Genomic DNA, 16823 nt, shown 5'->3' with positions numbered 1-16823 from the left:
AGACTTGTTTTTTTTAAAAATCAACACAATGTCTTAGTTTATGATTCTCAAAACAAAATTATAATCCTTACGGTCCCTTCGAACAATATTCAAACGTTAATAGGTAAACTTAAATTGCATTTTGTTATAAATTTATTGTGAATTTTTAAAAATGATATAAAAATAAAAAAAACAACTTTTTTTCTTAGTAACTAAGTTAAATTCATTAATATTAATACAGAATACTTTTTTTTATGATTTAACTTGTGTAAGCTGAACTACTTGTACATAAAAAATAACTTAATTAAATAAAAAAGCAGTTCATGCAAATCCTTGAGCTTGTCAGCATGCGAACGGATGAACGTATTTCTATGAGGTAATTTCTAACCAATATTCTCGTGGTGCTCCATTTATAAAGACTTTTTTGGTCGACCTGTGTTACTTGCGACTTTTTTTGTGCTCCAACTCTTGGCGTTCGATCTCGTCGGGCGTGGGCAGCGTGATTCCTCGGTCGTCGTTCATCTTGTAGCTGGGATCTATGAGGTGGAACCCAAAGCGACTGCTGGGTCCCATGTTGATGGCCACATCGCAGGATCGGAAGCCCGAGTAGTTATGGCTGAACTCCAAGGACATGCGTTGCACCTCGGCGCAAATGCTGCCGTAAATCAAGCGATCGTGCATTAAGTGCTGCAGCTGGACCATCTTGGCCATGTACCTCAGTTGACTGCGGGTCAGTGGGCGAGTGGTGAAGTTCCTCCGCGACTCGCTGGCTCCGATCACCTCCTCGCAGACGAGGTCCTCCATTGGTAGGCCAAAGACCAGGGATATAGCCTCCGGCAGGGAGCATGGCGATCGATCCTGGCGGGCCAAGCACAGGGCCACAAAGGAGTCGCAGATTCCGCCCAACGTAAGCCGGTGCTTGTGGCGCATATGATCGGCGATGCGGTGGCTGTAGTGCACCACCTTGCGCGGCTGCTCCGCCTCCAGGATCCTGGCCAGCTCCGGGAATATGCAGCCCAGTGCCTTGATGTCGAAAATGTACGTGTCATTGGCCGTGGCCACCGCCAGAACGGATGTGGCCTGATGGCGCCCGTAAAAACTGGGCTCCACCAGCAGGGATATGCTGGTCTGATCCCTCATGTCCTCCAAGGCTTTGTGGTATTTCGTATCCGTCTGCTGGATCAAAACAATGCGATCCAATTTCTTTCGCAGACTGTCCACCTCTCCGTTTCCGAGTGGATAACGAATATCCACTAGAGGGGCTTCCAAAGCCGAGCTGAAGCTGTCATCACTGTCGCTCATGTTGGCCTGCTGGCTTGTATTAAGTTACTTTAAATCTCATTTTAATTCACAAAATAAACAAAACAAACCTGTTCTGAAATGCAAAGCTTCGAAAAAAGGACAAAAACAGTGTGACCAGTGGTGATTACGTAGAAAAATACGATCCGGTTAGCATGGGCACCATCCTGATCTCATTAGCCGATACACCCTCCACGCGAGCAGCAGATGTGTACTTGCTATAAGTGGTGCGTGAACTAGATAATTGTGGAGTGTGCTCTCGCTAGAATTTTATTAAGCTGAGTTATCCACCGCACTGAGCGAAATAAAATGAAATATAGGGGTGCTGAAAAAATTGAGAATTTTAATTCAAGTGCGAATTCTGGCCTAATAACCTGAAAAGTGATTCTGGGGCATAAGGTAGCTTATGCTAATTTATAAAAAATTTTAAGTTAGGTTAAGATCATACACAAAAACAAGTATCATTTGCATTACCCACATATCTACCATAATCCGCTATAGTCATTCAACCTGTCTCAATTTGAAGTCACCATAAAAATATTATAAATAGTTGCAAATATCCAGACAGACGAATAACGAACAGAAAGAACAAATTTGAAAACTGGGAAAAAGATAGGATCAGGAACAGGGACATTGAATTAAGTAATAAGAACCTATCCAACCTAAGGCTTAAAAATTAAAAGCTTAAACAATTGAATTACATTTAAAATGAAATTTAAAAATTATATTAATTTTAAATGTTAGTTTTTTTATATATATCAATGCGAAATTGTTGAGATGCTGTGCCAGTGCTTGAATTAATAAAGTGAGAGCTAAAAAATGTTAATAAAGAAATGATACTCTATCTTAATAAAATGTCAAAAAAATTTAGACAAAATGGAAGCACTGCTTGATACTATCTAATTATATTTCTTAAAATTCTGTATACCTTTTTCTTTAGAAAGTAGTGTTAAAAGCCGATGAAATTGCCCACCATTAATGTGTACCATTATTATCAACAGTTTAGGTTCTTAAGAGGCCCACCCCCAGCACCGATTATTTAGCCGAATTGAATGGAGCTTTGCTCCTTTTGAGCAGATTGCCAGTGTAGCCGTATGCGTTGCTAGGATATTGAATCGCATTTGATTTGACCACAAGTTAATCGACGACGCGGCCCTATGATTTGCAGACTCCGATCGATTTGCTAATGGCCGGCTCAAGGCGAGGGCCAGACTGGGGCTGTCCGCACTGCAAAATGAGACAAATAAGTGCCTCGCAAATCCGCACCTTTCGCCCCGGCTAATAATGGAACCCGAAACGATTACACTGCAAAAGGTTAATTGGTTTGTAAGCGCATTGGATGGGAAGCGACGAAAAAACAGCCAAGGCGAAAGCGAAGGAAGTGTGCACACAATACTGGCCGTAAGTCCGGCCAGCTGACTCAACCTAATTGGCGCACGCGGCGCATACTTAATGCGCTTAGATGCGGGCCAAGCGCTCCGCTTTCACCATTGCCATTTATATTGCCATTGGCACTGCAGGAGCCCCTTTGGCCCTTGTAATTAAATCCCAATCCCGGCCAAGGCAGCCAACTGCAACATCACGAAATTGAGCCGATCAAAGGGCAAATCAGGTTTAATTTTAATGCGCTTGCTAAGTAAATTGAGTGTACCAAATACATCGCATTTGCTCATCTTATTTTGGCTGCTGGAATGGAAAATAAATTGAAATTACAGGCTTTGATATGGCCAAAATGGGTATATTGTTGAACTGTACCATTGAGTATAAATAAAGCATGGAATAAGGGCTGCCCTATCTAGTCTTTTTCAGAAGATATCTTTTATTTTTTAGAAAAACCAGAATTACTCTTTTTAAATTGAATTTTTAAAAAATCTGTCCCTTTATCAATATTTTTTGTATAAATGTATTCTCATTTCCTAGGTATTTCACATATGTTTTTTATTTAATAGCAGCAATGCATTACATACAAAATAATACATTTAAATAAAAAGTGTATACACATTTGGCTAAAATCTAAATCTAATTTAAAACAACGGGATTAGATTGAAATTGATATCTTATTTCTTGGGATACGGTATTATGATAAACTCGATAAAGGATAATTTTTTGTTTTTAGCAAGGAATAAATCAAATAAAAAACTAAAACTGAGCATTACGACACAAAAGAAACTGAAGAAGACACGTTGCCTATCATAATTAATATCATAAACAGAATTTTTCATTGAATAATGAGGCAAATGTCGAGGAACCCGGTTCCAAGCTCCCTTTTCGTTTAGTTTGCGTTTTGTTTCCGCTTTGCGCCTTGTCAATTATTGTTGCATACTTTGTGGCGAACAATGCCAAGTGGTTAATGAGGGCGGTGGCGCTGATTCTAGGGATTCTCGGGGTTCCAGGGGTTTTAGTTGGTGTTAGGGGCTAACAAGAAAATCCCTCTATGCCAACACGCGCACACCGTAATTAAGAGACACTCTACTCCATTCCGGGCACCGGGGACGATGGCCCTGGGCCGATGGGAAAACAATGGATGAGCACACGCTCCCCTTTCCGTGCCCAAATGCTGACCCAATTAGTCGAGCAGGTCTCCATCCTTCCACCGAATCTTCGATGTGCCCGCCGTTGGATCTTTCTAGTTGCCAGGCTCGTGGGTTGCCACGTTAATTAAATTATCACGTGTCAATTAATGTTGCCCGGCCCAGCGAAACGCAGTCGGAAAAACCATTCACTTTGACGTTCATCAGAGGCACAGGCTCCGGCCTCGGAACACGGTGCGTATGAGCGATGCCTGTCAACCATCAGCTGTCGCAATTTCTCATAGGCCATGGGCCAACGTTTTTCGCATTCGCCACAAAGCAACAAAACCCCAGGCGGTAAAAAGTGTCGCTCAGAAATCCGTTTGATGATTTCGCGTCAAAGTTTCCATAGTTTTTATAACCAGTTTTGGATGGCGCAAAGGTTCGATTTCAGCGGCTGGATTCGGTGGATTTTTGTCGGAGACCAGTCCGGTTAGTACTGTTTTTATTCAAGAAAAATTGTTTACCAAAGGCATTGCTTCCTCAAAAATATTAATAGCAAATTTTTTATTTGTACTTGTAGGCCTGAAGTAATTTGATTAAAATAAACTCTTTCTTGGACAGATATACGTCTTTATTAGACATGTAAACATGTATTTGTTATAGTTAATTTGTAAAACAATTTAGAATCCCAATAATTGTAACTTAGAAGACGTTGTTTCCTCAGTATGTTAAACTAAAATGGATTTTATATCTAAAAACTAAATTTTAAATTGAGCATGGGGTCCAGAAAACGGTCAAAAAATGCGGAGGTTTTAACTTATTTTCATTATATTGGGCTTGATCTCGTAAAAAAATAGAATTTAATTTTTAGAAGGAAAAGTTAGTAACTTCAATTACGAGGTTACCAATAGTCGGATAAAACAATTGAAAATATATTTTTGTAGGGCATGCCAATCCAACTCCCTTTCCACAATTTCATTCTCGACTCGCTTAACGGTTAAAGTTTTTCAATTAAACGATTAAAATTCCAACGTTTTTCGCGCGTTTAATTAAACACTGCCCGAGGCTGGAAAATCAAAGTCAAGCATTTGTTTAGATTTATGCTCAATTTAATTGAGAAAATGCCTTTGGGCCAAAAACTGAACAATTAGCGGTGGGTGCGACCACTTGATTATAATTTCTTTGTAATTGTAAAGGTACATGTCGTTTTAAAGGGAAAATACATATTTAAATATAATTCGTTTATATAGTAAAAATGGACTATAAATTGGGAGGAAACAAAATTGGGAGCAGAAATTGACATTTGTTAGTAAGGCAATTGTATAACATTAAAAATATAAATATATTAGCTGCCTACGAATTCTTAATCCTAAGTTAATATACAAATATACTTTAAAAAAAGGGAGTTATTTTTTGATTATTTAAAAATGTTGTTTTTAAAATTAATAATAACTTTAAATGACATTTTCCACAACTAAATGGTTAAAAAATACAGATATTTTTTTAAATGTCTTACTTCCTTTAGCTTTTATTAATACATATAAACTAATACAAAATCCATATCTGTTGGTTATATAAGCTTCACCGACTGTTGTTTTTGCGAAACAGTGCTTATCTTTTCATTGCACTCCCCATTAAAAAAAACTTTCAAAACAATATATTATTTTTATAAATACACACGAAATATAATATTATTTTTTAAATTTCCAACCCAAATACACAGGCAATAAATACGATTTATGAGCGGCAATCCTTTCCCCACAATCGATTTGCCATTCGGCAATGGCAAATGCTATTTATTTAATTTGCAGCCAAACAAAATAGCAAAAATGGGCAGTGCCAAAAGCATATTTCACACCTAACAAGCTTACAAGCTACTATTATTGCTGTTGCAGGCTGGCTGCTTAAATGCGATGGCCGCAAAACCGCAAAATTTGTGTTACATTTGCAGGCCGCTGTGTCAGCGAATTGTTGAACTATATGTACTTGCACCCTTCGCCATTCGCACATGCAACCATTATTTGCTTTTTTCCCTTTTTTGGCAGCATTTCGGCGGAGGTCCTGTGTGGCGGTTGGATTTTTTCCTGTTTAATAGCATACTTCTGGGCGCGGCGCCAACCACCTGTGAAGGAGAAATGGTGAAAAGGAGAAAGAGGGTGGGGGGTTCGGGGAATGGGTCTCAGGTGCGAAGTATCAACGACGCGTTATTGTCGCCATTGCAGTTGTCCATAATGGTTTCGGCCATAAGCTCGGCTCGGCGCCCCGCAGGACAATTGTCCTGGCTTGGCGGCGGCATAAACATTAACACGCATTTTTATCGCCACACCTACGTTCCCCGCGGTTTCCGTCTGCAATGATATTTGAATGCCCTACTGAGGCGAACCGCCGCCATTAAATATTCGATTTCGTTTGATATTGCCCCAATAAGGATAAAATCTGTTTCTGGTTAGTTGGCTTTTGGAAGCTCAAAAATGTTGAATATACAAAGTTTTTTTAAGGATATGTATTACCTTATTCCAGTAAGTGTGCTAATAAATTTTAAGGACTGAAAATAAAGATTATAATGTTAAAAGCAAAAAAGTTGATTTTAAATTCCCAAATACCTACAATTGGCTTTAATATTGTTTATAATATAATATTTTTTATATAATAATATTGCTTTATTTAGTAGATCATACTTTGTTATTATTATTAAGTAATCATAAAAATAAAAAGCCAATACAGTTTAAATTAATTTCCTAAATATATAAATGGTTTTAATATTATGTATTGTTATAATAATATTTTTGTTATATTTAGTAGATAATATTTTATTATTTTAGGTTTAAATATTTTTAACTGGTCAACTATTTAGTTTAGATTTCCCAATAATACATACTATTTTCACTGAAGGTCAAGGAAGTTAAACAGGTCCTTTGAGTATTGTTGGCTAACCACCTTTATTAAGTTTCCTTTTAAGATAGACCCCGTTGATACTCAAGGGATTCCAGTGTATCCGTGCTAAGAAATTTTTACTAAGAGATAGTCCCTTACATATATATGTGTTGCCCTCAATTTGCATTGTCTGCGTGTGCGTGGGAATATCCTACATCCTTTGGCTCTTTTATAGACGGCATCGTTGGGCATGTAATTATGTGCAATATAAATGCTTTGTGGGGGAAATTATGATGCAATAACTTTTCACCCCACACGCAGCCACTTACATACATTGAAAATGCCAATCGAATGCCATCAAACACAAGCATGGACACACTCACACACACACACACACACACAAGGAACGTTGCGCATCCTTTGATCCTTTAAGCAACCATTGCGTATACTCAATTTTTATGGCTTGTCATTTGCTTGCCTTTTTTTCGCTTTTTCTCGGCGTTTTTGAAGCCCCACTCGACTTCGTCTGAAGCAGGAAATATGAAAAAGTCGCAGTGGGTCAAGGGGTGTGGCAAAAAGGGGGTTTCGAGAGGGGGGTTTTCTTTTGCGGAATTTTCGGGCCTGCAATCTCAACATTTGTTTCACCCACTTGGATGAAATTACGTAGCTTGAGACGTCTGTCCGCCACCCTTCATTTTCCGCCCGTTTCTTATTTTCCCCCACTTTTCCCACTTTTCGGCTGAGCCCTTGTATTGCCCGGATTTTGTGCCTTTCATTTGCGGCTTGGGGATTGTGTGTTTTATGCTAACCATAAGATTTTCGTTGCATTTACTTGACAAACAGGTGGCATCAAGAAGGTCTTACTTTAAGAATCGTATAAGCTGGCCCTTAGTGAAATAAATTCGGCATTACTTTTATATTTAATGTAATTACTTCTTGGTTATATTAAATTTACGTTTAAGGTTGTTAAAGTAAAATCTTATTGTCTTACTTCACTTTTAGTTAATGTTATCTATTAAGGAGTTATTAAATATTATATATTATTATTAAATTTTAAAGTCTACTTTAAAGATTTTTTTAGTAATCTCAATATGTTTATTATACGTTTAAGTGTGTAAAAATAAAACCTTTTTGTCTTTCTTTGTTTTCGGTAATGCTATTTAATATAAGGATTTTTAATATAATAAGGAATAGTTTGATATAAATCATCTTTTTAAAGTCCGATCTAATGTTGTAATAGTTGTGCAAATAATATAATTGATTTTAATAGCTTAATGTTTTATCTGATTGACAAACCCATTTCAATCAGTAGAAACCCTAGGGAATTGTGCATTTTCTGCTAGTGAAAAATTCAGTATCAAAATGCCTAAGCCTTTTCACACATAAGAGAACCGAATCTGAATTCAATAAGTGTATCAGAGAAATATGAAAAATTCTGTATATTCCGTTTGAAGCATTGGGATTGAATTTTCCAGTTAGGTCCGAATTTAATAAATGAAAACCAAAAATACCCTTAGAGTAGGTTTTCCAGCCCACACAGACGTACTAATCGACTTATCCTTGGGGAGAGGGAGAGAGTGTGTGTGTTTGACTGGCATCATTCAATTGCTTGGACTTGGATCGAAAAATTGAATCGAATTGCATAAACATTTTTGCCCCTCGGGGGAGTTTGAGTTTGGGGACATTGGACGACAGACGTCTAATCAAATGAAAAGCAATGTGGGTTTTTCGGGACGGGATGGGAGGTTGGATGGATGGTTATTTTCTAAGCCGTTGAGCTCTCAAGTGGCCCAGCAATTCCGGGTCCTTTGCCCACCACTCTCACCCCATAAACTTTGGCCAATTGACTTTTGTTCTCCGCCGGGCAACTTAATATTCATGATTTATTTGCTTTTCTTATTCGAGGAGCACATCAAATGGTCCTTCGCGCCCTTCTTCCTAAGTTTAATTTCGTAATAATAATTTAAATTCATTTAATACTCTGCACTCAACCTGCCTGCGTCTCATGATTTTCCTTGGCCTCATAAAATAATTTGTCATTAATCATTTCTGTGGCCTGGACAGGCAGTTGAGTGTTGTTTTTGCTGTGATTTTTTTGCTCGCATAATTTTCACGGCTTTTTTGTATGTGGCCCCGTGTTCTTAATGCATTTTAAATCGCGAGCATTGACCAATTGTCAAGCGGCGAATTAATGAACATCTCTGTGATTTATGAATTGGGCAACTTTCTTTCGCGCGGCCTATCCTTGTTGGCCTATTTGGCATTCATTTTGATTTTCTTCATACCATTAATCAAAGTGAAAAATAATTTCGCGGTTCTTGGAATATGATGAAAATATTATTTATTTTGGTATGTATCTTTGAAATTCATTTGTGGTTCAGACATCACATCATGTTAATAGATATTACAATTAATGTAATTGTTAGCCAGAACTCATTTTCATTTTGAACGATGTTGCCTCATAAAATATACAATGAAAAACACCCAGGAATCCCAGCACAAAGCTAAAATTATAATTGCCGCTTTTACCTCAAGTAAATAAACGGAAACAAATAGCTGGCATATTTTGGTACCTCGGAGGCAGCATCTTTAAAATACTAAAGCAACCAGCTACATTTTCCGAATGCCACAATCCAAAATGCGCAATAAAACTAAATGAGTGTGTATCTACGAAGTAGAGTGGGCGTAAAGAGCACACTCTGGTATTCTTGCAAATCCTGAGCAAATAAACCAAGGATGCCAACAAAGCAAATATTAACAATGCCAATAAAACAGGGGCAGCACTCTGTGGAGCGAGCGAGAGAGCGAGTTGGTAATCCTCGAAATAAGTAATCATTATGACCATCAGTAAACAATGTACGCCAGCCTCAGAGAGCTATGTAAAAAATGCAATGGGACTATCAAAATAACAATAACACCAAGGACAACTCGGCTGAGATATGTATGTATGTCCATGACCCATCCCCCGATGTCTGTGTATTAGTCCGGAAAACTATGTCCGGACATTGGTGTGCGTGACTAAAGGATATTTGGGTCCGGTCCTAAGGATGGCATCGTGATGGGATTGCGGTTAAGGCGGAGTTTCAAGATAAATATTTATCATAATTGCAAGAGATTAGTTCAAACTACAGTTTTTGTTAGCAAGTATCTATCTAGTATAGTATCTAAAATGCACTGTCTATTTTTAAAAAGTATTTTACACTAGGTTGGACTGTTATAAGTAGAAATGTATTGTCTCAGAAGTATATATTTTATATGAGTTTATCTTTTTTTTGGTTTTAAAAACAAAATATTAATACTAAACTCTTAAGAAATATCTAGCTATTGGTCTTATGAACTATTTTAAGCAATCAAAACTTTTTAAAAAGTTTCTTATACCACATTATATTATTATATATATATTATATGTTTAATTTAAGTACCACTACTTATACTATAATTAAGTAAAATTGATTAAGTTTCTAATTTGGTACATGGTACGATAAAACTAAGCTTGTCTCCTTACAAATCCTATGTGCTCATCTCCGAACAAACAAACATTTTGGACATCCACAAAACAAGGATAATCACAGGCCGACTTAATGGCATTTTTATGTTGGCCTAAAGGATTTTTAACTGCTGACCTGGTCTGGTGGGCGGACAGGTGAATTACAAATTAGACGAGAATTAACACCAACTCCTGGCGGAGAGTGACAATTCGGGAAATTGATGATGGCCCTGGGCATACAACTGAGGTCGAGTTAATTACTTTCGTGTCCTCAAGTCTGGGATTTCTGATTTAATTCATGATTGTCCAGGTGAAAGCCGATTTTCTCGGGCTTTTCATGTGTGAGCCGTGAGCTGGGTTAATTCTATGCATTCTTGGGTGTCCCAGTCGCTGCAGATGTAATTAGGGTCGACGTTTGTGGCAGACATACATAAATCATGGCTGTGGCTGATCCTCAAACATCTGCATAATTACACTTTCAGTTCGTGTTGCAGCAGTGCCATGAGTATTCCTGTTTTCCTCGCCATTTTATTAAACAGCACTCTGGCCTGCCGGCACGCCACATTCATAAATGCGGCCGTCCGCTGCTGTTGCCTTTTCGCTTTTCCACTTTTCCCGATTTCCCAGCCATGGCTCCGGCTGCGGCAGCTGCAGACAGCCAACTATTAAAGCGCACTTCAGTACAAAACCGCCGGCGGTCTGTCTGACTATCCTCTTCTGTCCTGCGGAGTGCTTAAAATTTCAGCTACGTGCGCGATCTACGTGCAAACCACACCTGCCCCTTGAAAAGGGGGGTCAGAGGCGAAAGACAATGGGCGGCTAGCCATCTGCAAATTGGGGGGTGAGAGCAAGAGGGGTACAAAGGGAAGCGAATGTAATTTAATGTTTCATTTCTACACATTTGGCCGCCTTGGCGTATACGTTATATTGCCCCACACACGTTGCCCCGCACGCGATGCCAACGTGACGCTTTCGCGTTTTCGTAGCCCGGTAACGAGCTCTTCTTCCTAAGCAGAGTTGGCAGAGTGATCATGGGAATATATCCTTCAGGCCTTTTATTTAGAAGTTATTAAATTAGTCATAGGTTAAGTATTTTAAAGTGCTTTGTTATAGGAGTTACATATAAATTGCTTTTGAAATTAACATATACAACTTTTTTTTTCCAGCGGATGTCTTTTCAACCGAATTTTTATAATCTCTGGTTGCTAGTGGAAATTTTGGACGGTCTCAGGGACCAGCACTCAACTCTACATGAAAACCTGTTAGACTTAATATTATATAATAAATCTAATTTGCTAAGATAATATAAAAATAATTTTTTAAGTCTCCCTTGCTTATCAAGACTTTTTTTCTTGTTTAAATAAATAATTAAAGTTTGTTGAAGTCATTGAAGTTAAAACTTATAACGTTCCTTGCCGTTAATCTATGGGTCACTATATAATAATAGGAATACCTTTTTGGGAACATTAGAAGTTGAGAAAAATAAAATTATTATTTCAGTCACATAAAAAAAACAAGTGTAGGTCTTTTAAAGCTAAAATATTAATATATTAACATTGTTTTTAGCCAGAATCCATTTACGCAGTCATCTACATTTCAAATACAAAGCTTTGGCTGAGTAACGTTTGAAACCAAGTTAAGATGGAAGATTAGATCATCTATACTTTGATATTTGTTATTCCTAGTTTGACAAAAAATTGTGTGACTTATTTCATCTAAGTCTTTATTTTAAAGGTGTTAGGTTTTCAAATCCGTTCACGCAATCATCCCCCCAGTTCGAATTTCGATATATATTTTAAAAACCTTTATTCCTAATTTGATTTATATCTAAGCATAAGATTTATTTTGTTGCGTTAGTCATTTAAGAACAAGTGTGCAGCTATTTAAAGTAAGAATTTTGAAGAACTTAAAATGGTGTTCCCTCTTTTTCAATCACGCAATCATCTCTATTCCGAATTTTCAGTTTCGGCCAAGTAACGCTGGGGCTAGAGGCCAAGTTAAAGTTTTGTCCTCGTCGCCTTCATCAAGTGTTCCTGCACGCCCTGCGCAATTAAGGTAATTAGTGTTACGTTGCCAGTGTTGCTGCCACATATTGTTGCCACATATTGTTGCCGTGCTTTAATTTACTTTTTTTTTGGATTTTGTTTGGTGTGCTGCTCACATGCAAAGCCGCTTTCATGTTTGGCAATGGGGAGCAGCAAACCTCGAAAAGTCAGAACGCCAACGCAATCAGACGTTTCGTTTCGTTTTATTTTATTTCATTTCATTTGATATTATTTCACTCATTTTTCGAGCTGTCGCGTGATTTCATATATCTGTTGCTGTTGTTATTTACTGATGTTGATTCAAGTCGCGACATCAAATCAGAGTCAAAATGCAAAGAGGGCACAAGGGTTGGGCTCCGATTGGATCCTTGCTGTGTTGTTTAAATTTGGAAAAATCAAATACTTTGGCTCCGAATCGGAATATTTAATTAGTTGATTTATTGGCGGATTGCATGTGTTGTTGTTTTCAGGCTTGCCCTTGTTTTTCCCTCGCAGCAAAATCGTTATTTGTATTTTTCCCAAGAATTTCGCTGATTGCCACAAGTGAGTTCGTATTCGTTGTGTACACGTGTATACTCGACATTAAAGAGGTCTTAATTCGTTAGATTGAGTGTTTTTCTCGGCTTTGAAACTCGTCTCTTGGTGCGCATTTTATTTAAATTCCTCAATTAACTTTTCAAGCTGAACGTAATTGCCACCAATTATTTTGCAACATTTAAAATCTCCGCTCCGCAGATTCTTTGGGTGGATTTTATATATTTATCCACAAGGACCCCGGAGCAGATGCGGTTAAGTTGTTGCTGCACACAGATCTAGTCAGTTGTAATCGCAGTTGTTGCCTTTGTTGCCGCTGTTTATGCATATTTAACACCCTTGAGCTATTATTGCGCGATTAAGCGGAAGAATTTAGCCAAGCTACGCATTGTCATTGCAGCTGGAGTTGTCGGGGTCGTTGCGCACAAAGTATGCTATACAAACTAATACAGTGGTCAAAAAAATAGAAATTGGGTTAAAATTGGGGTTTTATTGATTTTCTAAAATAATTCAGATTGGTGGATATTCGTTTTTATTTTAAATAAAAATTCCTATCAACATTCTACTCTTTTACATAGTGGGTCAAATCTTTAAAGTGATTTAAGGTCCGATTTCTCAATGTCAGGTTAAGTTAAATTGCTGATTCCATAAAATGTAGGTTCTTAATACCAGCTTATGATTTATCTGACTAAAAATAAATTTGACAATAAGAAGTTGGCCTACTCTTTCTTTTTCAGATTCTTCACATTGAACTATCCATTGAATTGATACTATTTGATTTGATTATTTGATAACAGGCTCTGCAAAGATGTGTCATTCGCAAAACTAACATTACATTAAGAAAACGAATTTGTCTTTCCAAACAATTTGAGTTGATGTTATTTTTTTCTGACGGATAACAAACTAGAACCTTAACCTGACATTGAGAAATCGGCTCTAAGCAAGCCTCAGAACCATGGGTAATATTAAAAGAATGACAATATTAAGAAAATAATACTTTTCTAATTTTATCTTTCCAATAATTGTTAAATCAAAGTGTGGGTTCTAAATCTTTTATAGTTTTTATAGAAAAATCAACTTTATTGGGCGACATAAATCGAGAGTTTCACTTTATACTTTACAAAATGTACATGGTATTTTACAGGCGATCCAAATCGATAACTTCGGTCCAGCACACCGATACACGTATCTCAGGGTCAAAACAACCCATATTGAGACTCTTATCGGAGTAGCGTCTAGATAGACTGTACATCCCATCTATCGCAACTCCGAGAAGGGCCTTCTATTGGAGTTGGATCTAGGGACACTACGTTTTGTGCCAGGTGAACACCGAGTGGGCGATGAGGAGGTAGACCGTAGCTAGGGAAACGGTGACCAGCATCATGGGGAAGCCGTAGATGAAGAACTGGACGAAGGAGATCTTATAGCCGTATTGGTGGGCGATTGCTGCGGCGACCACATTTGCCGAGGCTCCAATCAAAGTGCCATTGCCCCCAAAACAGGCGCCGTAGGACAGGGCCCAGATGAGGGGCGTATGTGGCACACTGATCGCATCGTTGTGGTGCAGCTCGATGGTCAGCCGGAGCATCATCGTTGTCACCGGGACATTGCCGACGAAGGCCGCCAGGAAGGCGGTCAGCCAGAGGATCACCAGAATGCCCACCGTGGTCTGGTGTTTCTCCTCCACGCTCATGATCACACTGACCGTATGCTTACTCAGCCAGTGGATGAAACCCAACTGGGCCACCGCCTCGGTGAGCACTAGAAGGGCGGCCAGGAAGAGCAGGGCAGACCATTCCACCTGGTCGAGTATCTCCTCGATGTCATTCATCTTGGCCAGAATGAGGAGCAGGAAGGCGGCCAGCATGGCCACCCAACCCAAGGTGGCGCCTGCCATGAAGGGCAGCGAGTGCAGCAGAAAGCAGATGACCACAAAGACCAATGTGAACATGCATTTGATCAGCAGCGTCTTGTTGCGAATCCGATGATGGGCCTCCAGATGAGCTAGGGTCTCGAAATAGTTTGCCGAGGGCTTCAGACAAGGTTTTGCCGACTGGCGATCACGCATTTCCATCGCTCGAGCTGAAATCTCCGCACTCATCCTTCGTCTATTGGCCTCCCTCTCAGCAGCCAACTCAATCTGTCGATCCTGCAGCTTGAACAGGGATTTCCTCATGGTCAAATAGAAGACACCGAAGCCCGCTATCAATGCCATCAGAACTCCGGGCAGCATGTGCAGCGTGAAGACGAGAAAGTCAATCCCCTGGGCAATCACCTCCGGATTGGTGGCTATGATCACATTGGGAGGATCACCCACCGGAGTGAGGGTGCCACCGATATTCGAGTACATCACCACCACTATAAGGACAAGAGGTGTCTGCACACTCATGGCCTCGCACAAACGGATCGCAATGGGCGCCATTAGAAGCAGCATGGTCACATTGTCCAGGACACAGGACATGATAGCAGTAATGGAACTCAATAAAATGAGCAGCGGCCAGGGATGACCCTTGGAGATCCTATAGGCCAGCACAGCCATCCAGTCGAAGATTCCCGTCTCTGACATTATGGCCACCAATATCATCATTCCTAGAAGCAGCATCAGGGTCTCGAAATCAATCCAGGCGATGATATTTTCCAGAGTGGGACGATTCCCCAGCGCTGTGAGGATCGCTATCCCAGTGGTGGCCATCAGGAGAGCGGCGAATGTGCGATCCGTGAGCTCGAAGACGATCAGGATATAAAGACCTAGTAGCAGTAAGGCGGCGTACAGAACTCCGTAATCGGTAACCATGGGATGGGAGGAGACCTCCATGAGCAAGGACACCGGCTCCTCGTTCCTGCCTTCCAGTGAAATCACTGCCTTGGCATTGCTCTTTGTCGTCGGCGTCATCTTAAAGGTTTTAGTGGCTACCTTGAAATGACTATCGTCTTTCAGGAGGTAGATATGCCACATTTTGGAGCGACGGAAGGTCTCATTTAAGTCCCGATCCCGCCATTCCACTCGCAGACCCACAAATGGCGTATCCATGGTCCCATCTTTGTACTTCAGCAAATTCAAGTCGATGGGACCACTAAGCGTTATCTTGGTGGCATCGTTTGGCAATTTTATCCGGCTAAGCTGGGTTTCGTTGGGCAACACGGTGACCACCGCTGTATAATCCGGGACTGTTGAGATGCGAACCAGGATGTAGGTGAAGAATCCCCATATCAGCAGCAGCACCCCGATCTTAATGACCTTGAAGACAAATCGCCGAACAGAGAACGTCTCCGGTTCATCCAAGTAGTTCGGCTCTAGTTGCTCCGGCATCCGTAGTCTACGGGGAATGCTCGATTGGTGGGAGGAGGGCCATGCCTGGAACACTTCGTCTATGAGGCTTAAATTTGCTCCACTAAAAATATCACTCATGAATTTCATTTGAAGGATATGTCTAAGTAAATCTAAAATAATAATAATAATAATACAGATAATTTATTTAAATCCTTAGGATATTGCTGAATGCTGAAATATAGATACAGCTATCTACGAGAACTTTTTAGCTCCCCGCGCAGTTAAAGCTAATGCCGATTTGTAGTTAAGTAGGTTAAAGTAGCTAACATTTGAATTTTGGCATTATAAATGAAAAGGATATTGATATACCATTACAAAAAATCTATAATAAAAGATTGATACTTTCCCATATCCTAAATTTTTAAACAAAGCAGTGTAATATTTAATATTCCAGAGACCCAATCAAATATATATTTTAAAATAATCATTTAATAGGAATTAATAATATTCCAGAGACCCTATGAATTATAATTTTTAAATATTAAAATAATCATTTATGAGGAATTGAATTAAAAACTTTTTACCCATTACCACAATAATTTTCTGAACAGGTAGGAAATTAAATTTTTATTGAATTTATAGTTAGGCTCATCCTTCCACTTTTTGACTTAAACTTTTTTTTAAATAAACATTGCAAAAATCTATAAATACATTTTTGTACTTATTAGTGTAATTTAAAAATAAATTTATCTTTTAACTAATATGAATTATTTCTTTCCGTATATTTCATTACAGCCTTTCCACTGTACCCCATGCTTTGT

General features: G+C 39.0%; 2 protein-coding genes across 4 annotated transcripts; both read right to left on the bottom strand.

Moving 5' to 3' along the window:
* Positions 1-117: 117 nt before the first annotated feature.
* LOC119553410 (protein Exd1 homolog) lies at positions 118-1404 on the bottom strand. 3 transcript variants are annotated; one of them, XM_037863784.1, is made up of 2 exons: positions 1350-1404; positions 118-1290 (listed from the first exon to the last, which is right to left on the bottom strand). In XM_037863784.1, exon 2 carries the CDS (start codon positions 1279-1281, stop codon positions 418-420), a length of 864 nt encoding a protein of 287 aa, XP_037719712.1. In that variant the 5' UTR covers positions 1282-1290; positions 1350-1404; the 3' UTR covers positions 118-417. The 3 variants fall into 3 exon arrangements, with proteins under 3 accessions (XP_037719712.1, XP_037719713.1, XP_037719714.1); XM_037863785.1 differs by having other exon boundaries at positions 118-1294; positions 1350-1367; XM_037863786.1 differs by having other exon boundaries at positions 118-1287; positions 1350-1361.
* Positions 1405-13790: 12386 nt separating this feature from the next.
* LOC119553631 (P protein) lies at positions 13791-16182 on the bottom strand. The gene has a single exon (XM_037864102.1). The coding sequence runs from the start codon at positions 16147-16149 to the stop codon at positions 14038-14040; it is 2112 nt and encodes a 703-aa protein (XP_037720030.1). The 5' UTR covers positions 16150-16182; the 3' UTR covers positions 13791-14037.
* Between the last annotated feature and the right edge of the window lie 641 nt (positions 16183-16823).

The sequence above is a fragment of the Drosophila subpulchrella genome, chromosome 3L (assembly GCF_014743375.2).
Source record: "Drosophila subpulchrella strain 33 F10 #4 breed RU33 chromosome 3L, RU_Dsub_v1.1 Primary Assembly, whole genome shotgun sequence".
NCBI lineage: Eukaryota > Metazoa > Arthropoda > Insecta > Diptera > Drosophilidae > Drosophila > Drosophila subpulchrella.
This window is presented reverse-complemented; position numbering and strand designations above follow the sequence as displayed.

Bases quoted from the DNA above. Each gene is read 5' to 3' on its own strand.
- LOC119553410 (XM_037863784.1), bottom strand. From the start codon at position 1,281: ATGAGCGACAGTGATGACAGCTTCAGCTCGGCTTTGGAAGCCCCTCTA.
- LOC119553631 (XM_037864102.1), bottom strand. From the start codon at position 16,149: ATGAAATTCATGAGTGATATTTTTAGTGGAGCAAATTTAAGCCTCATA.